General features: G+C 40.6%; 1 protein-coding gene across 9 annotated transcripts in view; it reads left to right on the top strand.

Annotated features, from left to right (window-relative positions):
• Positions 1-25088, top strand: part of PTPRM (protein tyrosine phosphatase receptor type M) — an 835052-nt gene that overhangs the window by 781153 nt on the left and 28811 nt on the right. For all 9 annotated transcript variants that reach the window (XM_073331568.2, XM_073331567.2, XM_073331560.2 and 6 more), the window contains one exon: positions 5673-5770. In XM_073331568.2, coding sequence (XP_073187669.1) covers positions 5673-5770 — 98 coding nt within the window. The remainder of the gene's footprint in view (positions 1-5672; positions 5771-25088) is intronic.

The raw sequence follows: 25088 nt of genomic DNA on the forward strand, positions 1-25088 counted from the left end.
AAACTTGATGCTGATAACAATGATAGTATCTCTCTCTCTCTCTCTCTCCCCCTCCTTTACACCCCCCCAACCCCCCCCCCCATCATGAGTCTCTGAAATAAAATTGTGCAGCTCTTGATGACAATAAATTCTACCCCCCTACTTGGCCACTAATGCTTTTCAGTTCTGTCTTGCGACAAGTGACAGAGTAATAATTTATTCAGGTGTCAGAAAACAATTTGAAAAATGTCAAGAAGGAAAGAAAAATAGGGTAGGAAAGAATTACTTTCAAAGACTTTTAACTAGGTATTCCCTTCCTCCTCCCCCTCCCTGTCCCACCCTACCCCTCGCCCCAGCAATGTCCTGAATCTGAAAGAAGTTTGGAGGCTGGTTGGGTGGATGGATGTAACAGGAAAACACTTATAAGAATAAGCTGACTCCACTCCCCCACCTCTTACTATGACAGACAAGATGGGGAAGAGCACACCTGACATTGCAGAAGAAGACATTTCTTGCAAGAAGAATGTAAGGCTAAAACTAAGATCAGAAGAAGCGTGAATGAGGAAAACATAGACAATGAATTACGTTTGGAGGGAAGATTGATCCTCTTCAATTCATTCTGAAGCCATAGTTGTTGTCATTAGCATTCTTGTTCTCATGAAAACTTTTTTCAGCCTCATTTCTTTTATGATCTTTACTTCCCTCCTTCTTAAGAACAGAAAATGAAAAAATTTCAAGACGTAACTGGTGCTTAGGATCTATTCCTTGGCTTGATTTGTGAGTTCAATACCTGAAATACAGAAGTCTTGAAACCCACAAGGAAAACTCTGGTTACTGAGAAAAAGATTCAAGTCGAGAACAAATAGTTGCAAAATATCCCAGAACTGTCAATGAGCCACCCTTCCAGACTATGGCCCAACGGTCCTCTGCCACAGATGATCCTGTTGAAGGGGAAAAACTATTCTAAAAATACTCTGTGTCTTCCTGGGTCACAGCTTAGGTTACTCAGGGATGGTGGCTTCACAGAAGGGGAAGAAAACTGGTTACTTAGACAGAGGATCTGTAACTCCAAACCCCACAGCTCCTACCAGGTGCAGAGAGAAGGTAAACCACTGCATGATCTTGAGGCATCCCATTCTCTTACAACAACAGCATAGACAGCTGCTATGCTGGGCTTCCATTTACTCCCCTACCGCTAGAGCTGGTTGAAAATTGGAATTTCTGTCCCGTAGGAAATTTGGATATTCTGACATCTGTTTTTTGCCCTGACTTGGGACACACACAAAAATGAAATATCAAAAATGTTTTCATGGAATGGAAATTTCAGAAAAAATTGTTTTGGAAATGTTGAAACATTTCATTTTGACATTTGCACTTAAAACAAAAGGTTTCAGCATTCCTGAATTGAAATGTTTCATTTTGGCTCAATTCCACATTGAGCCGGTGTGGGGTTTCATGGAATTTGTAGGTCAGGAACCTTACATAGCATTCTCTTCTGTAGGCCAGCCAAAGTGTCCAAGGCTGCACCAGGCTCACATGATTCTCATGGTGCAATGTGCAGTGGTTTGCCCCGAGGTTCAACAGGCTGAAGTGTTTCAATATGAGTCAACCTGACCCAGAACGAGCTATTTTGATCCCATTTTCCCAACAAAAAATTGAAAAATTTCAACAAAATTGAAATTTGCCTTTGAAAAATTTTGGATGTCCAGAAACTATATTTTCCCACAGATAAAACATTTTGGTGGAAAATTTCCAGCTATCTCTACCGATTACAGCTTCCCATTGTGATCCCTTCTTGGGGAGCGAAGGCCAAGAGCGGGGATCAGGTGAGATCAGTACTAACTAATATCTGTTATAACATGCCCGATACTCCCTCTCACCTTCTCCCAGCTAGTCCCCATTGTTATTATGCCTTAGGGCATGTCTACACTGCAATGTAAGCCCACGCCTAGTAGAAGTTGAGTTAGCAGACCCTGGGTTTGTTAACCTAGGGCTTGAGCATCTACCCTCGTTTGTAACCCCAGGTGAGGAATTGGTGAACTGGGGATCCCAACCCTGGGGTGCCTGCACCTATAGTGCGTTATGCAGGCCCAAGTCCAACCCCCATATCCCAGGCTTCCTAGGAGCCTCCCAAAATGTGGCCACTCTAGCCCTTTGGTCATGGTGCAGTGTGGGAAAACTTACCTGTCCATCAAACTTACCTGTTCACAGAGCAAAGAAAATCAGCCCATGGAATTGTAGAATACTTTTGGTAGACTCCAAGACGACAAGTCTAGAGAAGCTATGTCTACGCTGCAAAGCAATACTCTTGAACCTTGGGTCTTAGCTTGGCTCAGGCTCAGACCCTCCACTGACATGGGGTCATGGGACCCTGGGTCAGCACAGTTTGTGCGTAGACAGAAGTGGTGGTTTGGCTTGAGCCTGAGTTTGAATCCTGGACTTACATAGCAGCCTCGACAGACCCTGCAATGTATATATCCATTTTAAAAATGAGGAGCTGACAGATGGAAAGGTTAAGTGACACACTGAAGTCACAGAGACAGCTGCTGTCAGGGGCAGGGGAGTGAAAGGGCAGAGGGACAGAAAGAGGAGTGAGGGGAGGTACTGAGACTTAGGGGGAGTGGAGCTGAGTCCAGACTAGGAAGGAGAGTTCCTGGAGTTCCTACCTGCTCCTGGGCCCATTCCAGCCCCTCTGGCTTCCTGCTCACTGTTCCTGGCCCAATTCTGGGCACTGCAGGAACCACTCCAGACCCTCTGTGTCCCGCTCTTGCCTCCACCTTCCTTCAGTGATGCACAAATTTACATGAGGATGAGTCCCCACAATATTATCATTGTAGGAGCACTAGCCCCTATGTCCTTTTTAACTCCTGGGTCTGCCACCACTGGCTGGTGTCAGGTCAGGATTAAAGCTCATGAATTCTTGGACCCTTCTCCTGTACTCAGACAACTAGACCTTGCCTCTAACAATGAATTACAAGTCACCCAGCTAAGATGTTGGCTATATCCCTTGGAAGAACGGTAAAAAATCACGTGGACAGTTGATGAATTAAAGATATTTGGAACTAGGGCTAGATTTGTTTTGTTTCATGTCACAATGCGCTTCGTGTTATGGAGGCACCCTAGCAGGATTCTATAATTAAAACTGCATTGCATTTTCCTTTGAAGTGGGGATTAAATCTTCTAAATAAACAAGAATTCTAGTAAACAGAGAAAATAAACCAAAAGCTGTCTGGCCTCAATTATACTAAGGTCATAGGCACTAATGACATTGGGCTCAGTCCTCAAGTGTGTTGAATTCACGCTCGGCATAGCTGACAGAAATGGGGGAGGCAAAAATTACTCTGAGTTACTTTTATGCCTCCTCCAATCCTGAACTTGGGAGTGGAGAGACTGAATTGGCCCATGACACATATTACAGCAACCACAGGACTGCTCTAATTTACGCTCATTGAAACAATTCCTTAGGGGGCCATTCCACTCGGTAGGGATTGGCAGAGCACATCACTCTCCAGTCCAACCCCCTCTCTGTTACCAGCCAGCTATGAGGTGCCCCTGGTCCCTTGGGTATTCTTAGTTGTGCCATTAGAGAAGCTCCTAGGTCACTTTCCACCCCTCCAGCAATACAAAGCAACTTAATGGAGTCTGGGATCAGTCACATTATGTTTTTGTTTTGTTTTTGTTTTTTTTGTCTAAAAGGCTATATTGAATCTTATATTGCATAAAAATACAAAAATAAAACAAACCAAAAATTCACCCATAATGTACACTATCAATGGAACATAAGAAAATGGAATACAGATCAATCTTGAATAATATAAAGAGGATATTTATGAGGGGAGATATTCAGCTTCAGGATTCCAAATGCTGAGGAATAATTTCAACTTGTCATGTTCGAGAACACAGTATATATCAAAAGTATCAAATGTTCTGCATTTTAAATTAAAAAATGGACTTGAGTTTGGAATCTAGCACAGTTCAAAACCTGAAGTAGAAGTAAATAGATTCAGGTGCTACACCTGCCTCAAGACTTCTGGTGCTCTTACAGTCACATTTTCCTATTATTTTATGCCTTTTTCTCCTGTAACGTTATGTGAAACATCTTCCCAAGTAAAGGGAAAACTGACTGGCCCTGGGGAAAACAGTGAAACTGACTATTCACAAAGTGCTGTCAAACGCACAAAGCAGACAAGGTGCAGAGAAGTAGGAAACATTTTTTTAAATCATCTCTGTGTATTAAAGAAAATAATTATAGTGCTTTTAAATGTCACATGGAAAATTAAGTTTTAAAAACATTATACAGAGAAGTGTGGTTTTTAACTTGATACTGTCTTTGCAAAACATTGCACTCTAGCTAGTCCACTGTGGTGTGATTAAGTGGTATTTCAATTGCTGTAAAATTATTATTATTTTATAAATATGTTCCAATTCTGAGTGCAGGAATGACAACACTTTCCAAAGAAGCTTCATACTGTCAAAACTTATCAACTGGACACAACCCTTTAATTTAATTGAAAATTAAATAAATAAATCAAGGGCTTTATTAATGCTTCAAATATGTACGTCTCTCTTTTTTGGAGAGGGAAAGTGGATAAATTTGTGTATTTGTCTCTTAATGAATAGACTAATGGCACTCTCCTGAATAAGTAACTAATTGCTTACTGCAGTATAGAGGTTCAGTAGAGTAGATGATTCACTGTGGATGCGAGGTTTTTAGTAATTGACAGTATTTTATAACTGTTTATTCTCTTTGCATTGAAGTGGTTTCAGATCCAGAAGTTGGGATGAACACCATGGGTAACAGAAAAGATGTAGAAGTAAATGAAATTAGTGACGTGGGCGTTCCAGCTTTTTACATTTCTGTCATTACTATTTACAATACTACAATGGATTGACTCTCCACTATTAGCACGGTGCTGCAAGACCTGAGCAATGCAGGGTTTTGAATTCTACAGCACACTGATTTTTCAAGGTTATTCCTCAGAATAAGTTCTGCAGAGTAGACTGTTGTCATGTCATGCCAGGGATCTTTACCATTTCCCCCACTATTTGAAAAATGATATACTGCAGGTCAAAAAAACTGTAACTTCTGCTTCACTTCAGAAAGTACAATTTAGGTGTTGGACTAATTTGATAGTTTTCAGAGTAACAGCCGTGTTAGTCGGTATTCGCAAAAAGAAAAGGAGTACTTGTGGCACCTTAGAGACTAACCAATTTATTTGAGCATAAGCTTTCATGAGCTACAAGCTTATGCTCAAATAAATTGGTTAGTCTCTAAGGTGCCACAAGTACTCCTTTTCTTATTTGATAGTGAACACTAAGAAAAATATTTGAAACCTGAAAAGTCAATATAGTCCATTGAGGCTCATTTTATTTCATATATACTTTCCCCAGAATATCATCAAATTGTTACCAGAAAGAGTAATATTATCCAGTTGTCTAATGCCACTTCTGGGTATTATGGTGATAAATATCTAAATGTTGGAGAACTAGCTTTCTCTTACAGCACTATTTCAGGGGGAGAAAAAAATAACTTAAATACTGGTGGGCTGGATAGTGAGAGAAATTCAACCCTAAATGAAAAATATGACAATACTGATATGTACAGATAAAACAGTCTCTCAAAATTTCCTGGAGATAAATTTCCAATCCCAAGACTTTCAGAAAATAACCTTTCCTTTGATATATTATTTCAGGACCAATGCAGGAGACGATATATGACTTCTGGAGAATGGTGTGGCATGAGAACACAGCCAGCATAGTCATGGTAACAAATCTAGTGGAAGTAGGAAGGGTAAGTAATTTTTGTACTTAAAATGATGAAAGACTTTTGAGATGTTTACTTTTGGATATTAAATAACAGACCCCCAAGATACTTGTACACAGACTATAGCACATAAAATATTTACCACTTCTTCTACTAAAAGGTGTATCATTAATTATTTTTAAAATGGCTTGAAGGCTTGGCTTTGATAATATTTGATAACATTTGGCCAACAGAGGCAAAGTAGTATAACTTTATGTGCATCTAATTATTAATAATTACACTAAGCATCAAGGAAACCCTTCTCAGGCAACTTACATGGTCTATTTTCAGATTAATTCTAGAACTGATTGTTCAAACAAGAGGTTAAACTTTGAGACTGCACATGTTGCACAGAACTGTGCTGTGATACGTTAGATAAAATCCATCGTGCTTTTATTCCCACCCCCGTAAAAAATGGCACACCTACTTAACCAGGAACTTAATCAAATTGCATGTCCAGGTCATAGTCCTGTGCTAATTTGAGCTTCTAGGAGTGGCTCAGCACAGATATGACTTAAATTTGCTTGGATGTGGGAGTAATAAGAAGACGCTGTTTTACCCTGTGCTCTGTAAATGGAACAATTAGCACTGAAATCAGAAAATAGAGTCAGTGTGCTGACCAGGAGGTTTTATTCAGGAATTGATGTATGAAGAAAAAAGTGGAGTTAGCCGCTTGATACTTTACCTTTTTCCATACAGATTGCCTCTGAAGAAGGTTTCCTGGTAGGGTGGCCAGGTGGCCGGTTTTCAACCGGAAAGTTCGATCAAATAGGGGACCTGACAGTGTTCAGTCAAAATCTGCTGACCAGACACCCAAAGTCCAGTTACTGCAGGTGGGAGAGATGGGGAGGCGCCAGGTCATTACCTGTGCCAGCCTCTACTCAGACGTGGCTGCCTCCTACCTGTGTTGAGCAGCTGCAGCTCACAGCTATGGCTCATAGGAGGAAAAGGAGGGTCCTCAGGGGAAGAGGCGGGATGGGGGAAGTTCCTACACTCCTGCTGGAGTTTTTAAATATTACAATGTTGGCAACCCTATCTCCTGGTCATGTCTTTGTTGCTAATATGGTTTTCAGCAGGTATTCAAAAGAGGCCACTCTCTTTTTAAAACACACCAATAATGGACCCTTTTATTTTACTACTGGGCCTCTGCACTAGCATCAAATCTGAGCTAGGATTTTCTAAGGGAAATTCAGTAAGAGTAGGGCACCTAACTCCCCTATGTCTCATTGAAAATCCTAGCTGAAATCAGCAGAAACATTGGCTACTCTAAGTCCAGCATTTTCATTAACTGCTGAAGTATAGGGAAACAGTTCATATATTCTGATGTGAGCCAAAATGGTTTTGATGCATGTTTTTAATTTCTTGGTAATGGGGTGGTTGACATGTTCTGCTGAAAAATGTTTGTATTATAGGGAGATCCATTTTTAGATATTATGCATCAGATTGTCAGATCTAGGCTTCTTGTTTACATTCTCAGTTACTGTACCTGTATTTTGAGTCTATGGTTAATTGTTAGTTTAAATCCTACTGTTCAGACACCTCAGTGCCTCAGTCTGCCCACAGATCAAGTACCAGTACTGTACTTAGACATCAAAATGATAGGATTTGTGACTGCAATTAACACCAGCTACAAAAACACAGGTACCACTAATTGCAGAGGCAAAAAGAAAGACTAGGTTGAGGCCACTTTAAAAATCCAGTCCCATGAATCAAATATAGGCTTAAACAATGTGACAGCCACACTTACATTCAAACCAAAATGAAAGAAATATATTTGTAATAATAGTACACTCTTAAGTATACTTAATTTGTTAGAGCTTTATCTAGAAATACCTCAAGAAGGGATATTTTAAGGAAATAGTCCTTCCCCCCCACCTTAGGGCTTGCCTACATAAGGATACCCAGAAAATTAATCCGAATTAACTAAAACTGTGAATTTGAAGTAGATTAAACTGCATTAAATCCCTGTATGTACACAGTTAATTCAGAAGTAAAATGGCCTTAATTTGGTTTAGTTTAATTCACGTTGGAAGTCAATTAAACTAAACTGAATTAAGGCCCCTTCATTTCTGAACAAGGGTTTTCACAGGGGGGATTAATGCAGTTTAACTAACCCACTTCAAACTCACACCTTTAGTTAATTTGTATTAACTTTCCTGTATGACACCATGTAGACAAGCCGTAAGAGGCAAAAACATTTTATCAGATGAAACAGTATATTGTTATCTTAGAATCAACGTTCTGAAGCATAAACTCAAGTGGACTATCCAGTTTCACCCAGAGGAGAGACTGAAGATCTTGGTCATAATCCTTCAGCCCTCAACAACAGTCCTTAACACATCCCCTCAGCAATTTCTACTGTCAGGGGCCCTATTGTGTTTCTGCACAGGTCAAAGCACAAATCCCAAAGGCAGGCAGGCTGCAGTGCCACCATGCATCCTACATCATGTGAATCCCACAGGGCTACAACTAACTGTCCAGCTGGGGGACACAGTTGCGGCTTTCAGAGATATATATCCACTCATTAAGGGAGCAGTAATATTATTTTTAAAAAAGGAATTAAAACTGTATTTTAAGAACAGTGAAATTAATCACCCCTAGGCTTTGGCCTATAAGTGAGCACATACCCCATTCCCAAAATGGGGCTGTCATCACCAAGGAGTTAAATTACAAACATGTCATCTGTCTTTCAACACCTAGCACAAAGGGCTGTGCTACCTTGATTAGTAATGATTTTAATGGGGCTCTGTCCTTGAATTGTGGTCATCATTTTCTGTTTTGAGAATAGGTCAGATTCCTGCAGGGCAAACCCAGTAACCTTTCCTGACTTCAAAGTTTTACTTTTTTGTTGCAGTTGCTAGTATTAGATTTACAGGCCTGTTTACAGACCACTTGTCCTATTTAAGTTGAAAAGCAAAGGAAAGTACCCTATTTTTAAGGAAAGAAGAAAAACGTATTTAACATGTTTGTCACATAATGTGCGTCCTTCATGAATTAGTCATTAAGAGGGTGTATGTGTATTTGTTTACCAAGACTGGCTGGATAGTCATTAAATCAGTACTAAGGCACTTGCTTTTTGCCCTGGAGCATTATGCATCAGGGCTGTTTTAATTGCTGGTGGAGGAGCCACCATGAGGCTTTCCCTAATGAAAGCGCCTGCTGCAGATGACTCATTGTTTGCATTCCCCTCCAGCAGGGTCTGGGTACATCTGCCAATACCTGTCATTATCTGAGACACATTTGTCAAAACCGTGCATCCCTTTAAGCTCCTGTGTGTTCCAGCAAGGGACCCTTGTCAGTTTTTCTGGCACCTGCAGACTACTGTGCACCTGGTATTTAAATGGCACAGAAATGTGTTTTGATTGTTTTCCCTCTTTAATGAACCTACTTAAGGGACATTTAGCTCTTTATCTAGTAGCCTGTTACCCAGTCATTCACATTTGCATTGTTTGTGTGGAGACTCAAAACTCACTTGTGTTGTTATATCAATCCATCTGCCAGAAGTCTTATAACAAACTCTGCAGGGCTCCCAAAGGAGACTTTTGCACTTGTAAGTTAAGCTAATGATTTCGAAACATATTTAGTCAGTTTTATGAACACCTCATTAGAATGTAACTGTTTATTAAAAATCTAAATGAGATCTCACAGTCATTTAGGAAAATCATTGTTGAGTTGCCATGAATAGTTCTCTGATAACAGGTGATGAAGTGGTTTGAGGCAAAGAGAGGTTGAAGCAGATGTGAGAGCCTCGACCAAAAAACTACAGGTTCTTTAATAGCATGGATAAAAAGGTCTGTTTCCTCGGTAGGTTGGTGTTGGCCAGATTTTCCATTTAAAATGAAGTTTTGCATAAAAGAAATTACAGTCTGCTTAAGGAATATGATGCACACAGTTTAAGTGCCAGATTCAAAATTTTCTGGGGTGAAAAATAAAGCCAAGACTACACAAAAGTGCTCCAGAGAGCACTTACTATTCCAAAATAGTAAGCTGATCTGAGAGACCTCTACTTCTCTGTGTATAAACTGTATAATTACTAAATTGTTTAATGTGAATCAAGTTATTTTCCTGAGTTGGAGGAACTAGAAACTGGTATGTTTATCCAAAAAAAAAAATATATGGATGATTGGCAAACATAGACAACAAATCATCATTGCCAGTTCTCAGAGACTACATGTAAAGCTTGATCCTCCCATTGAAGTCTATGGGAGCCTTTTCACTGACTTCAGTGGGAGTTGGATTAGGCCCTTACATCAGAATCATGTTGGCCAAAGTCCCCTTCTGATTCTTGTTGGAGACCTGTTTAGAATCTCATACCTTGAAACATCACTTCCTTCCCAAAAGCTTTATGGTGAAGATTTGGAAAGCTGGTGAGTTCTGCTCATGTAGCTGTATCATTTTCTTTTCACTTTCCTCCTTTTCACTCACTGAACTGTTACTGATTTTTTGTTGGGCACCTGGATTCTGGTTTCGCTTGTCACATCACTTTACATTAGATTCTTTCAGGAGTCACTTTCCACACCCTTTTGCTTGATGGAGGAGTTTGGAAATAAATAAATGATGAAAGCAATGCTGAAACCCAACAGAAGCAGCTGATATATAAAGTCACAGCTAGTCCTCATGTTTTTCTATCATTATTTTAGTATCATAAAATATTTACCAACAGGTGGCAGCAGAAATAATTATGCAAAATAAAACCAAAGCAGAAGCATCATATTAGAAGCCTAATAACTAATTATAGTGTCACAGTTATTATCAAGAACTAAAACCAGCAAGTTCTGACAATATTAATATGCACAAAAATTAGTTTGGAAGCAGGCAGGGTTGCAATAATGTAACATACCTGAGACAAAAAGAAAAGGAGTACTTGTGGCACCTTAGAGAGTAACAAATTTATTTGAGCATAAGCTTTCGTGAGCTACCGCTCACTTCATCGGATGCAAATTTGTTAGTCTCTAAGGTGCCACAAGTACTCCTTTTCTTTTTGCAAATACAGACTAACACGGCTGCTACTCTGATAGCTGAGACAAACACACAGAGCAAGGAAATGAATAGTTAAGCCAGTAAAGTGCATTTCTCCTTCATGCACACCTTATCCTTACCACAGCTACTGAATACAACAGACTATGCATTGCAACCTTAATTCTGCCCCTTTTCCACACACATGCACGCACTCCTTTATTGGATTATTTTCCCCCAACAATAGTAATTGTGTTGTTTGGTGTAGTAGTTGGTTGTATTGGGACACAGCAGTTTAGTGTTTGCAGAATGGCAATTAAAAGTGACGATGAAAGGCTGGCATCCTTGTGAGCGCAAAGTTAAGGTTGCCCTACATGGTCTGTGTTGTGTGGTAGTTGTGGTAATAGTAGGGTATGGAGGGAGGAGTAGAGAGTATGTGCAGTTAGGTGTTTTAACTTTTCATTTCCTTGCTGTTATGGATTTGTCTTGGGTATGTTAGGTGTGTAGCAATCTTAACTACTCCACAGAAATGTGTTTGGGATATTAATATCCTAGGATTTTTCAAAGTGTAAGAGTGGGTACATGGATGAGGCTAGGCAGACATGTATGAAGGTAGAAGATTTTACCTGCCAGCAGCTGCGCATGAGCCCTTCTTAACCAGTGGCTGCCCAAGAAACCATTGTGGGGTAAAATCTGACAAGAAAGGGTGGTTCCTATTAGAGAAGATTTTATGTATACCCAGCCCCCATCAATCAAGTGTCCATGCACTTGGCACTCATCAATCAAGCTTGGGTGCACAGCACGTACATTTTAAATTATAATGTGAATAATGGTTAAAAATGACCCCAAGTCCATAATCTGGTTTTTTTTTAATTCATAACACCAGATCTACACATATTTACCATGTTTAGGCAGACATTGGTTTATAAAAGATATCAGTCAACAGTGAAAAGTAGGACTGCCAAGGACAAATATCAGCCAGATCCCAATTCCAAAGACATTATATTATAAATGTATAATGAGAAACCAGACACAAACTATGTGTAAAATTCAGTGGGCATAAAACTAACCATGTGTGAAATTTCACACCAATTAACCACCTACTTTTAGAGTAAAACAGGAATTTATAGTCCACATTTGAATAGAACTCTAACCGTAGAGCTGCTACCAGGCACCTCCATAATATTGCATTTATATTGCATTTCACATGCAAACCACTTTGAATACTTACCACATAGTATGTGCAAACTATATGTGGGATTCATTTAATTCACTACTGAAGTGCAGCCTCTGCTGGGGTGAAACACAGTCACTGTTGAACAGCACACAAAATTCTACATTAATATTTAGGATAAAGTGTAGAATATTTTATCAAATTGAAACTGCAGGGAAATTTAATAAGACTTATAATTACACAGGTTGGAATTAGTTCTGGACATTGGGGTTAATACACTTGTTCTTATGAGAAGTGTCATGGATTTTTTAATGACCATCGGTGACTAAGATTTCTTTTATCTCTGAAGACAGAAACCAAAATATAGAGATGGGGAAATCACCAGATGCATTAAATCCAGTCCCTGTCTCCAGGCCCTCTCTAAACTGTGCTCTAAGACTAAAAATATTGTAATTCCCCATTTAGTGTTTATTTTATTCATAAATATATTTTTTCCTGGTAACTTCTACACATACTCGGCGGTGGTGATAGTTGTTTTTAACAGAAAAGGATGGCAGATATGCTTTTTAACAGAATGCCAAACAAAAAAAATGATAAAATCTCATAGTTTAAAACCTTTGTTAATCTGGCAAATCAGTGAATAACATCATATGTCTAGCAGTCAAAACACATTTCTGCTTTCTAAATTTATAACCTGAAATAACAAGTTGGCCTTATTCCATCATGCATAGCAGGGGAAGAGTCCTAAGAGGAAAGAATTGGCTGTTATTCTCCAGGAAACTAGAAGGACTCTTTTAATAAAGATGTCCACAAATCAACAACGTTTGCCTTATTGAACAGAGCAGCAGCATATATGTGCACAACATTGCCCGGTGTAACTTCAAGCAAAGATGAATTCAGTTTTCAGAGTTTTGTTGCATCCCCTGTTTGCAGTAGAACGGATGCTCTAGAAAATATTCCTCAATTGAGATTAATATCTTAATTCACACTAATCCAATTTAGACAGATCGATTTGAAAAGTAAACACAAGTGGTTTAAGGAAACACAAATATGTGGATAAATGTGTTGGGGCAGATGTTTGGATACAACCCACATGCACAGAGCAAAAGTTAAAGGATGTAAAGATGGCTTGAAAGCTCACCTTTTCACTGCCTTGAGCATCTGTTTGTCTTAGGTACTTTTATGACCCTTGTCACCGTAAAATATCTTCATGTCTTACAAGCTTTAATGTACTTAGCTTTATAACACCTTTGTGAAATAGGGAATTACTATTGTCCCCATTTTTCAGATGGAAAACTGAGGCCCAGATCCTCAAAGGTATCCAGGCATGTAATTCCTGTTGTTTTCAGTGGGAGTTAATTACTTAAATACCTTTGAGGATCTCGGCCAGAGAGACTAAGTGACTTGCCCCAGGTCACACAGGATATACCACACAGTCGTGGTGGAACAGGGAATTGAAGTCCCGGGCTAATGGTCTAACCACTAGACAATCCTTCCTCTTTCAACTGGACTACAATCCATAAATGTAATTGTCCATTGGACCATCTTTCCTTATGCTGCTGCTTTGTGCTTGACCAGTTTCTCTAGGGCCACTCTTATTTGCATAAACTTTTAATGGCCAGAGGGGACAAAATCACCCCAAGATAAGCAATGACATAGAGGCATCCAGCCACACCAATTTCTTCATGCTGTACAGCAATGGGGAGAAGGCATGTGGCATATGAACCCTTTTGTTAGGGCAGCCAGGGCAGTCAATCAGAGGAGACTGTCCTGGACAGGTGTTGAATTGTATTGAATCTCACAAGTGAGCTGCAACTGTCCTCCTATACTGGTACTGCCACTTCGGGGTCTTTGTTGGCCAGTTCTGGTCCCCAGTGCAGCAGAGGTTGGAGGCAGCTTTCAGCCCTGAGTCCTCATTCCAGGCAGACTGGAGGAATTTGTCTGCCACCATGTGTATGGAACCTGCACCAGCAGAATTCATAGAGAGAATCTCACCCAATATAAGAGAACAATAGAAAGAATAGAAGTACTTGTGGCACCTTAGAGACTAACGAATTTATTCGTGAGCTACAGCTCACTTCATCGGATGCATGTAGTGGAAAATACAGTGGGGAGATTTTATATACACAGAGAACATGAAACAATGGATGTTACCATACAGACTGTAACAAGAGTGATCAGGAAAGGTGAGCTATTACCAGCAAGAGAGGGGTGGGAGGGGGGGGAAACCTTTTGTAGTGATAATCAAGGTGGGCCATTTCCAGCAGAACATCTGAACAACAGTAGGGGGGGAAATAAACAAGGGGAAATAGTTTTACTTTGTGTAATGACACATCCACTCCTAGTCTTTATTCAAGCCTAATTTAATGGTGTCCAGTTTGCAAATTAATTCCAATTCAGCAGTCTCTCACTGGAGTCTGGTTTTGAAGTTTTTTTGTTGAAGAATTGCCACTTTTAGCTCTGTAATCGAGTGACCAAAGAGATTGAAGTGTTCTCCGACTGGTTTTTGAATTTTATCATTCTTGACGTCTGATTTGTGTCCATTTATTCTTTTACGTAGAGACTGTCCAGTTTGGCCAACGTACATAGCAGAGGAGCATTGCTGGCACATGATGACATATATCACATTGGTAGATGTGCAGGTGAACGAGCCTCTGATAGTGTGGCTGATGTGATTAGGCCCTATGATGGTGTCCCCTGAATAGATATGTGGACACAGTTGGCAATGGGCTTTGTTGCAAGGATAGGTTTCTGGGTTAGTGTTTTTGTTGTGTGGTGTGTGGTTGCTGGTGAGTATTTGCTTCAGATTGGGGGGCTGTCTGTAACCAAGGACTGGCCTGTCTCCCAAGATCTTTGAGAGTTTTAACATTTGAATTATAACATTCAAAAACCATTCGGAGAACACTTCAATCTCTTTGGTCACTCGATTACAGCCCTAAAAGTGGCAATTCTTCAAGAAAAAAACTTCAAAACCAGACTCCAACAAGAGACTGCTGAATTGGAATTAATTTGCAAACTGGATACCATTAACTTAGGCTTGAATAAAAACTGGGAGTGGATGTGTCGTGGATGTGTCGTTACACAAAGTAAAACTATTTCCCCATGTTTATTTCCCCTCCCCACTCCCCCCGCTGTTCCTCAGATGTTCTTGTCAACTGCTGGAAATGGCCCACCTTGATTATCACTACAAAAGGTTTCCCCCCACCCCCAGCTCTTCTTCTGGTAATAGCTCACCTTTCCTGATCACTCTTGTTACAGTGTGTATGGTAACACCCACTGTTTCATGTTCTCTGTGTATATAAAATATCCCCACTGTACTTTCCACTACATGCATCCAATGAAGTGAAATGTGCCTCACGAAAGCTTATACTCAAATAAATTTGTTAGTCTCTAAGGTGCCACAAGTACTCCTTTTCTTTTTGCGGATACAGACTAACACGGCTGCTACTCTGAAACCTGTCAATAGAAAGACTGATACCTTGCATTTATACTAAGCCTTTAGTATGGGGATCCCAAAGCACATTGTAAGCATTAATTAAGCCTCATAACACGAGTGTTCTTAACTATTTTACAGGTGTGCAAAATGAGGCACAGGTAGATAAATGACTTGCCCAAGATCAAACAGCAAGTTTGCACCAGAGCTTGGAATATAACTCAGATATCTTGATTGAGATTTTCAAAAGAGTCTAGAGATTTGAGATAAATATCTAATTATAATTAGTGGAAGATATTTGTCTAAACCCCCTAGACTCAGCCCTCAGTTCCCTGTTCCTTATTCTGACCACTAGAACCTACGTACTCTGACCATTCAGAGCAACATACTCACAAATTAAGACAAGGTACATATTTTGGAAAAAAGAAGAAAGACTGGATTTTATTTTCTCTCAAATCTACAAATTTGAAACATGCTTAATCACGATACTTTTTTTGTTTCAAATTGATTTAAAACAAAATTCTTACACTTATTTGATCTCCTTGTTCTTCAGATCAGTAAAATAAGAGTAAGATTAGTTATCCTGATTTACAGCAGCAAAAAGCATAAAAAGTTTTCACAGGTGACTTTAGATGGCTATTTCATTTTACTTCCATGAGATTCCGTTTCAAATTTTATGTCTATTTTATTATCTTTACTTGGTTCAGGGTTAATTTTAAATTAGATTGTATAAACCTGTTCTGCATTAACAATAAGCCATGCAGTGCATGGGCAATAGCTAGCTATATGACATCTTGTTAAGGATATTTTAGACTCAAAGCAAATTAGGAAATCTGAATGATCAGTGTTATTTAAACTGCTGAATACTAACTGTGAGGTTTATTTCCCTGCCAGTTCACATATCAGTTCTGTAATGTTTCTATTCCAAAGATGAGTGAATTCTCGTTCTTGCTTTTCATGGCCACAGTTTCAAAGCATGTTACTTGCCTAAGGCCAAATACACTGTTTTAAAGCAATCAAGCTTAATCACTATTCCATTTCACTGTTTATATGCTTCCCATATTGTTTGCTATATTTACTAGTGAGCACAACTTGCCACCCTTATCTTTATCTTTTAGGCTCTAACTTTACCCCATTTTGCTGTCTTTGAGATGTAAGTAGATGATGATCTGCTTACATATCCCGAAAGCTATTAGTAAAATAAATACATATATAACAGATGGACAAGTGCACCTGGGGTTTTATGCCCATAGAGCTGTCATAACCTCCCTCCAATCATACTTTTACCTTCTAAGGGGAGTACATCTGTATTTTTTGGCAATGGGATTGGAAACAAATGTGGTATAATCTCAAAGCTACCTCTCAATCTTTGTTCTACTTATATGAGCATTGAAAATTGTATTCTCTATCTTGTGGCTGACATTAATCAATGTTTTACTGGTGCAAAAACCTATTGTAATTGTTTTTTTTATTTTGCTGTGCAAAAACCAATTATAATACATTTAATATTTATTTTAACTATATATACATATGTAGAGAGGTTTACGTATATGATATAGATATATCTGTATCATATACCTAAACCTTCTGTTTGACTTTTACTTTAAAATACGTTCCAAATATTTATACAAAAACCAAAGAAATGTATCCAGATGCAGTAACTGAAGAGGCTCTGTTAAAATTTTTGATGTACACATTTTGGTATTTTTACTAGCCTCCATGGGGCAGAGCTGCATGGGGCACTGAGGTTCGTAACCTCTGTGCAGGACCTCCAACCCTACCACAACTGTTCCATTGGGTCATCTTAAATGAGAATTCAAAAGGAAACAAAATCCAGCCATTAAGACAAAAGAAAGGGGAAGTGTGCATCATGAAATCTGCCACAGAAGTGGACTTTTTAAATGTCCCTATTCCTTAATCATAATCCAGGCTGTCTAAACTGCACCTGTGACGTGAAGAAGAGCTCTGTGTAGCTGAAAACCTTGTCTCTATTCACCAACAGAGGTTGGTCCAATAACTTTGTCTCTCTAGACTGCACCAAGTTAGAAACATGCGTGTTTTCCTTCAGACCCAAGCAGTTTAGGTGAATCTATATTTTAAATAGTTTATTTTACTAACCTCAGCTGTTTTGAGATGGCAGGCACCCATCTGAAAGGAGCTGAGCTAAAGTTAGAAACATAATGCTCAGTAGTGGTGTTGTGACTGTGACTGCAGCTGCTTCCTCTTTCATACGTGCCTTGGAAATGTGTATGTGTATCAGATTTCACCCATGAAAAAGCTACAGGCAGGAAGAGGAAATTAAGGTCAGAAAGAGGGCTGTCAGTAGGCTGTACCAGTCTGTTGACAATGTGAGGAGGTGCTTACTCTGCACAGGACACAGGAAAACATCTTCACGCAGTGAGGAAAAGGCTATTTCAAGTATTTCCCTAACAACAAATGTAAAGGTTTACTCAGTTTGAGTCAGGGATTTGAACAAAACCAGTGGCCTGGATTATCAAATAGAACAGACAGACAGATAAACAATGAACCTCCAATATGTTTCTTATGGCTTCCCTTTTCCTAACTTCAGGGCTTTCGGAAAATCTTCTATGTGGAATTTTTAAAAAGAATTATAGACAGTAGAATAGGAGTACCAGCACTATGAACTGCATGCAGCTATTTTTAACATTTTAAATGGTGTGTGTTCATCACTGGCAACAGATATTTAGATACATTTCTCTAGTGAAGAATGAGACTAAATATAGTGCCTATTTTTATTCCTGTTCTATTCATTTCCAGTGTAAAATGTGCAGTTACTTTTATAGATTCATAGATTCATAGATATTTAGGTCAGAAGGGACCATTATGATCATCTAGTCTGACCTCCTGCACAATGCAGGCCACAGAATTTCACCCACCACTCCTAAAAAAGACCTCACACCTATATCTGTGCTATTGAAGTCCTCAAATTGTAGTTTGAAGACCTCAAGGAGCAGAGAATCCTCCAGCAAGTGACCCGTGCCCCATGCTACAGAGGAAGGCGAAAAACCTCCAGGGCCTTCCAATCTGCCCTGGAGGAAAATTCCTTCCCGACCCCAAATATGGCGATCAGCTAAACCCTGAGCATATGGGCAAGATTCATCAGCCAGATACTACAGAAAATTCTTTCCCGGGTAACTTGGATCTTACCCCATCTAAAAACCCATCACAGGCCATTGGGCCTATTTACCATGAATATTTAATTACCAAAACCATGTTATCCCATCATACCATCTCCTCCATAAACTTATCGAGTTTAATCTTAAAGCAAGATAGATCTTTTGCCCCCACTACTTCCCTCGGAAGGCTATTCCAAAACTTCACTCCTCTGATGGTTAGAAACCTTCGTCTAATTTCTAATCTAAATTTCCTAGTGGCCAGTTTATATCCATTTGTTCTTGTGTCCACATTGGTACTGAGTTTAAATAATTCCTCTCCCTCTCTGGTATTTATCCCTCTGATATATTTATAGAGAGCAATCATATCTCCCCTCAACCTTCTTTTAGTTAGGCTAAACAAGCCAAGCTCCCTGAGTCTCCTTTCATAAGACAAGTTTTCCATTCCTCGGATCATCCTAGTAGCCCTTCTCTGTACCTGTTCCAGTTTGAATTCATCCTTCTTAAACATGGGAGACCAGAACTGCACACAGTATTCCAGGTGAGGTCTCACCAGTGCCTTATATAACGGTACTAAAACCTCCTTATCCCTACTGGAAATACCTCTCCTGATGCATCCCAAGACGACATTAGCTTTTTTCACAGCCATATCACATTGGCAGCTCATAGTCATCCTATGATCAACCAATACTCCAAGGTCCTTTTCCTCCTCCGTTACTTCTAGTTGATGCGTCCCTAGCTTATAACTAAAATTCTTGTTATTAATCCCTAAATGCATGACCTTACACTTCTCACTATTAAATTTCATCCTATTCCTATTACTCCAGTTTACAAGGTCATCCAGATCCTCCTGTAGGGTATCCCTGTCCTTCTCTAAATTAGCAATACCTCCCAGCTTTGTATCATCTGCAAACTTTATTAGCACACTCCCACTTTTTGTGCCCAGGTCAGTAATAAAAAGATTAAATAAGATTGGTCCCAAAACTGATCCTTGAGGAACTCCACTGGTAATCTCCCTCCAACTTGACAGTTCACCTTTCAGTAGGACCCGTTGTAGTCTCCCCTTTAACCAATTCCCTATCCACCTTTCAATTTTCCTATTGATCCCCATCTTATCCAATTTAACTAATAATTCCCCATGTGGCACAGTATCAAACGCCTTACTAAAATCTAAGTAAATTAGATCCACTGCGTTTCCTTTATCTAAAAAATCTGTTACTCTCTCAAAGAAGGAGATCAGGTTGGTTTGGCACGATCTACCTTTTGTAAAACCATGTTGTGTTTTGTCCCATTTACCGTTGACTTCAATGTCCTTAACTACCTTCTCCTTCAAAATTTTTTCCAAGACCTTGCATACTACAGATGTCAAACTAACAGGCCTATAATTACCCAGATCACTTTTTTTCCCTTTCTTAAAAATAGGAACTATGTTAGCAATTCTCCAATCATACGGTACAACCCCTGAGTTTACAGATTCATTAAAAATTCTTGCTAATGGGATTGCAATTTCTTGTGCCAATTCTTTTAATATTCTTGGATGAAGATTATCTGGGCCCCCCGATTTAGTCCCATTAAGCTGTTTGAGTTTCGCTTCTACCTCAGATATGGTGATGTCTACCTCCATATCCTCATTCCCATTTATCATGCTACCATTATCCCTAAGATCCTCTTTAGTCTTATTAAAGACTGAGGCAAAGTATTTGTTTAGATATTGGGCCATGCCTAGATTATCCTTGACCTCCACTCCATCCTCAGTTTTTAGCGGTCCCACTTCTTCTTTCTTTGTTTTCTTCCTATTTATATGACTATAGAACCTTTTACTATTGGTTTTAATTCCCTTTGCAAGGTCCAACTCTACTTGACTTTTAGCCTGTCTCACTTTATCCCTACATATTCTGACCTCAATAAGGTAGCTTTCCTTACTGATCCCTCCCTTCTTCCACTCCCTATATGCTTTCTGCTTTTTCTTAATTACCTCTCTAAGATGCTTGCTCATCCAGCTTGGTCTACAACTCCTGCCTATGAATTTTTTCCCCTTTCTTGGGATGCAGGCTTCCGATAGCTTCTGCAGCTTTAATTTAAAATAATCCCAGGCCTCCTCTACCTTTAAACCCATAAATTCTTCAGTCCAATCCACTTCCCTAACTAATTTCCTTAATTTTTGAAAGTCAGCCCTTTTGAAATCAAAAACCCTAGTTGCAGATTTATTTTTGTTAATCCTTCCATTCAGTTTGAACTGAATTAGCTCATGATCACTTGAGCCAAGATTATCCCCTACAACCATTTCCTCTATGAGGTCCTCATTACTCACCAAGACCAAATCTAAAATGGCATCCCCTCTAGTCGGTTCAGCAACTACTTGCTGAAGGAATCCATCAGCTATCGCATCTAGGAAAATCTGAGCCCTATTATTATTACTAGCACTCGTCCTCCAGTCTATATCTGGGAAGTTAAAGTCTCCCATGATCACACAGTTTCCATTAGTATTTACTTTATTAAAAACATTAAAAAGGGCTCTATCCATATCCAAATTAGATCCCGGCGGTCTATAGCACACCCCAAGCACTATCCCAGGGGAGGCTCTAATAGTTTTCTTCCCCAATTTAATTGTTGCCCAGACAGACTCAGTCATATCCATTTCATCGCTTCTTATTTCTTTACATTCTATCTCATCATTGATATACAATGCTACTCCACCACCTTTACCTTTATTTCGGTCTTTCCTAAACAGCACATACCCTTCAATACCTGTAGCCCAGTCATGACTACTATTCCACCAGGTCTCTGTTATACCTATAATATCTGGTTTCACTTCCTGCACCAGTAACTCTAGTTCCTCCATTTTGTTACCTAGGCTCCTTGCATTAGTGTACAAACTTCTTAATTTTTGCTGTTTGGCCTCACTCACATTCTGTACCCTATTAGGCACGGTTATTTTACTACCAGTATAACCTATTAGACTTGTATCTACACTGCCCTTCCTCCTACCTACAGCTGTATCCACTCTTACTTTATTTTCTTTCCACTCTATGCTAAATTCTGGCGTGGAGATTACCTGGACATCTCCCAACCATCTCCCCCAAATTCCTAGTTTAAAGCTCTCTTAATCAGTTGTGCCAGCCTCCATCCTAGAAGTCTATTTCCTTCCCTACTCAGATGAAGTCCATCCCGAGAGAACTGTCCTCTATCCATGAATGCCTCCCAATGGCCATACATCCCAAAGCCCTCCTTATAGCACCACTGCCTAAGCCATCTATTGATAGTCATAATCTTGTCACACCTTTGTTGCCCTTCTCTAGGAACAGGCAGAATCCCACTAAAGATCACCTGAGCCTCAATTTCCTTAAGCGTCCTCCCCAGCCTAGCATAGTCTCCCTTAATACTTTCCAGCGAGAATCTAGCCGTATCATTTGTTCCCACATGAAGGATAATTAGGGGATTCTTTCCCGCTCCCTTTAGAATCCTTTTCAACTTCAGGTCTACATCCCGTATCTTAGCACCTGGAAGACAGCACACCCTCCTATTTTCTGGATCAGCTCTGGTTACAGGCCTATCTATTCTTCTCAGTAAAGAGTCCCCAATCACATAGACCTGCCTTTTCCTAGTGACGGTGCTATTCTCCAGTCTATCCCCTGTTCCCTCTGGCTGCAAGTTCTTTCCATTCCCATTCTCCCTTGTAATCCTTTTTAACCCATCCTGTATCCTCCTGGGGCTCATATTTGGTGTAATCTCCATTAACTCTTCCCCTTTTCCTATAGGACTAACCGCTCTTCTCTTCTTCCTTGCCCTATCACCTTCAGTGACTACCTGCTGAGCCCCTTCTTCATTTTCCAACTCTGCAAACCTATTCTGAAGCTCTGTTTCTCCTTCACTAGCCCGTCTTTTCCTCTGCCTAGTTCTTTTAGTCACATGCTTCCACTGACCACTTTCCTCACCCAGTCTCCCCTCAGAATTCCCTAGTCCTGCTTCCATCTGCAAGTCTGAGCTTTTCCCTTCAGATACCTCATGTCTTTGCTCCATAATCTGCTCAAACCCCTTCCTAAACTCTACCAGACTTTCCACCTGCATCTCCAAACCTCTGATCTTTTCCTCCATCAGCTCTATCAGACGGCATTTCATGCAGAGAAAACTCTTACCAGGTGCCCCCTCCAGGATCATGTACATACCACAGCTTCCACATCCAGTCATCTTCATTGTGTCATCTGCTACATGGGTCACTCCCACTGCCACCTCTGAATCTGTCATAGCCTTCCCACCTAAATCCTGTTAATCTGGGAAACACAAACCACACCAAAACACCACCACCCACAGCAAAACCAAACCCCACACAAGCACCACAAGACAAACTCCCCTTTCAAACTCCCACTCAAACTCCCGCTGCCTGACTGGCTGCTACCTTTATAGGACCCCCAGTCAGTGAAGCCCCGCCCCCTAATCAGGGCTCAGCTTCTCTCCCAGCACAAAGCCCCTACACATACAGATACTAACAATACAAAACCAAACACACACACAAATACCTTCTCCTCCAACAGAACTCCCACTCAAACTCCCCTGTTTACAGCTCTGTTTGCTAGCTCCTGTGCCGCTGCAGCTGTCTATTCATTTCCAGTGTAAAATGTGCAGTTACTTTTGTATGCAGCCAATCAAGAATTGTATATTTATGCAAAACTACATACTTGCATATATTAGAAGATTAACATTTAATTTCCCCTTGGTGAGAGGAAGGGAGAAACATCATGTGTAACAGATACATAATAGATGCTGGTCCTATCATTTAATGCACTACTGGAACATGCCCAGATACAAAAGTGATGGTTGTGAGATAAGAACCTGACAAGAGAAGAACAGAAGTTAAATATATAACTAATCAATGTGTAATGTTCCTCACCAACCATCTCACTGACAAAAATTGGAGAAGGGACAATTTTTCAGTATTTACAGCTACATGTTTCTTCTTTGAGTAGTGTCCCTATGGGTGCTCTACTTCCGCCCCCTGCTCCTTTGATCGGAGATTTCTCATAGCAGCATCCGTTCAGTCCATGCATGCATGCTAGTCACTCAGCCTCGTGCCCCGTGCTGTTGTTATATAGCACTGTGCAGGTGAACCGCCCTCAGTTCCTTCTCAACTCATACCTCAGGCTGAAAATGAGCTGTGGAAGTTGAGATATCTCAACTTTATTCTAGTATTTAGTTTATAGACGTTCTTAGTGTAATTAGTAAGTAGTAGTAGCTTTAGCTTCTTCTTCTTCGAGTAGTGTTCCTACGGGTGCTCCACTGTAGCTGTATCTGACCACCCCCCACCCTCCCTCCTGGTCTGCCTCAGGGGTATCTAGCGCTGGCAAGCAAACCGCCCTCAGTTCCTTCTCAACCCCCCTGAGGCTGAGATGGAATGAGTAGCAGTCCAGTTTACTTATTTACTTTATATTTGATAGTGTTAATTTATAATTGTTCTTAGAGTTTCCATTCTTTTTTGTAGTACCTGTAAAGTTTCTGTTCTTCAATTCTTAAAAAAAAAAAAAAAAAGTTTTTTTTCTTTCGACCCCTTTCCCCACCTTTGTTGTGGGACTTCCCCCCCAGAGGGGCATGCCCGGTTCCCCCAGCTTTAAAAGGTGCCTCCCTATGATGAACAGGCACTCTTGCTGCATCTGACATCTCAGAGAGGGACACATCCTGCAGAAATGCACCTTCTGCCAACAGCTGAAAGCTAGGTACCAAAAGAACCAGGAGCTAAAGCTGAAACTCCTCCTCATGGAAGGCTCTCTTAAACCGGCATCTGGCCCCAGTCCTGAGTCCTCTCCAGGATGCAGATCATCCCTGGAGTCATCAAACTCCAGAAAGGGAGAATCATGGAGGAAGTTGTCTGATTCCCTCCACAAAGCCTCCAGGAAAAGGGTCTCAAGGCCTCAAACAGAGATCCTGACCAGCCAGAGGAGACCCCGGCGCGTTAGGTCACCTCAGCACTGATGGCTCCAAGGCACGGTACCCTAAAGAAACAGGGACCCCCAGGTGCAAGCTCTGCTGCGATACCTAAAGGCCCAAGGGGCACAGGCTGTGAGACAGTGGCACCACCTGCCAGAGACAAGAATAGAGACTGTACTATCTCTACTAAATTGGCACCCACAAGAACATCCCCCATACCGACCTCTTCAAAGCAGCCCTCTTTGGAACATGCCTTCCATAAAATAAGCTGTTGGTGCCAATGAGTCAGCACTGACAATCCCTGACAGTACGAAGCACAACAACAGTATCGCAGGAAATCCGCTTCTCTGGGGGCCTTACGATCGTGGAGCACCAGAGTCCCTGCTACTCAGTACAGAATTCCAGTACCAAGCACATCTCAGTCCCCAGAATCACAATCAGCACTGGGGTACATGTGTCCAATGACCCTGTTGGCCCCACCCAATTCCAGCAGGGAGTCAGACAGTAATCAGGGTAACAGTTTCTCTCTGGTCTCACACCACAACCCACCATTATAGCATCTGAGACCTCCTCGGCTATTCCCACGCTCCGATCCCCATTCTTCCTGGTGTGGACACCCATGCCCTGCCCCCTTCCCCAGGGGCTGTACTGGGATCTGTGGGCAACCTACAAGCCCCATACTTCTTGATC

Source organism: Lepidochelys kempii, chromosome 2 (assembly GCF_965140285.1).
Source record: "Lepidochelys kempii isolate rLepKem1 chromosome 2, rLepKem1.hap1, whole genome shotgun sequence".
NCBI classification, from domain to species: domain Eukaryota; kingdom Metazoa; phylum Chordata; order Testudines; family Cheloniidae; genus Lepidochelys; species Lepidochelys kempii.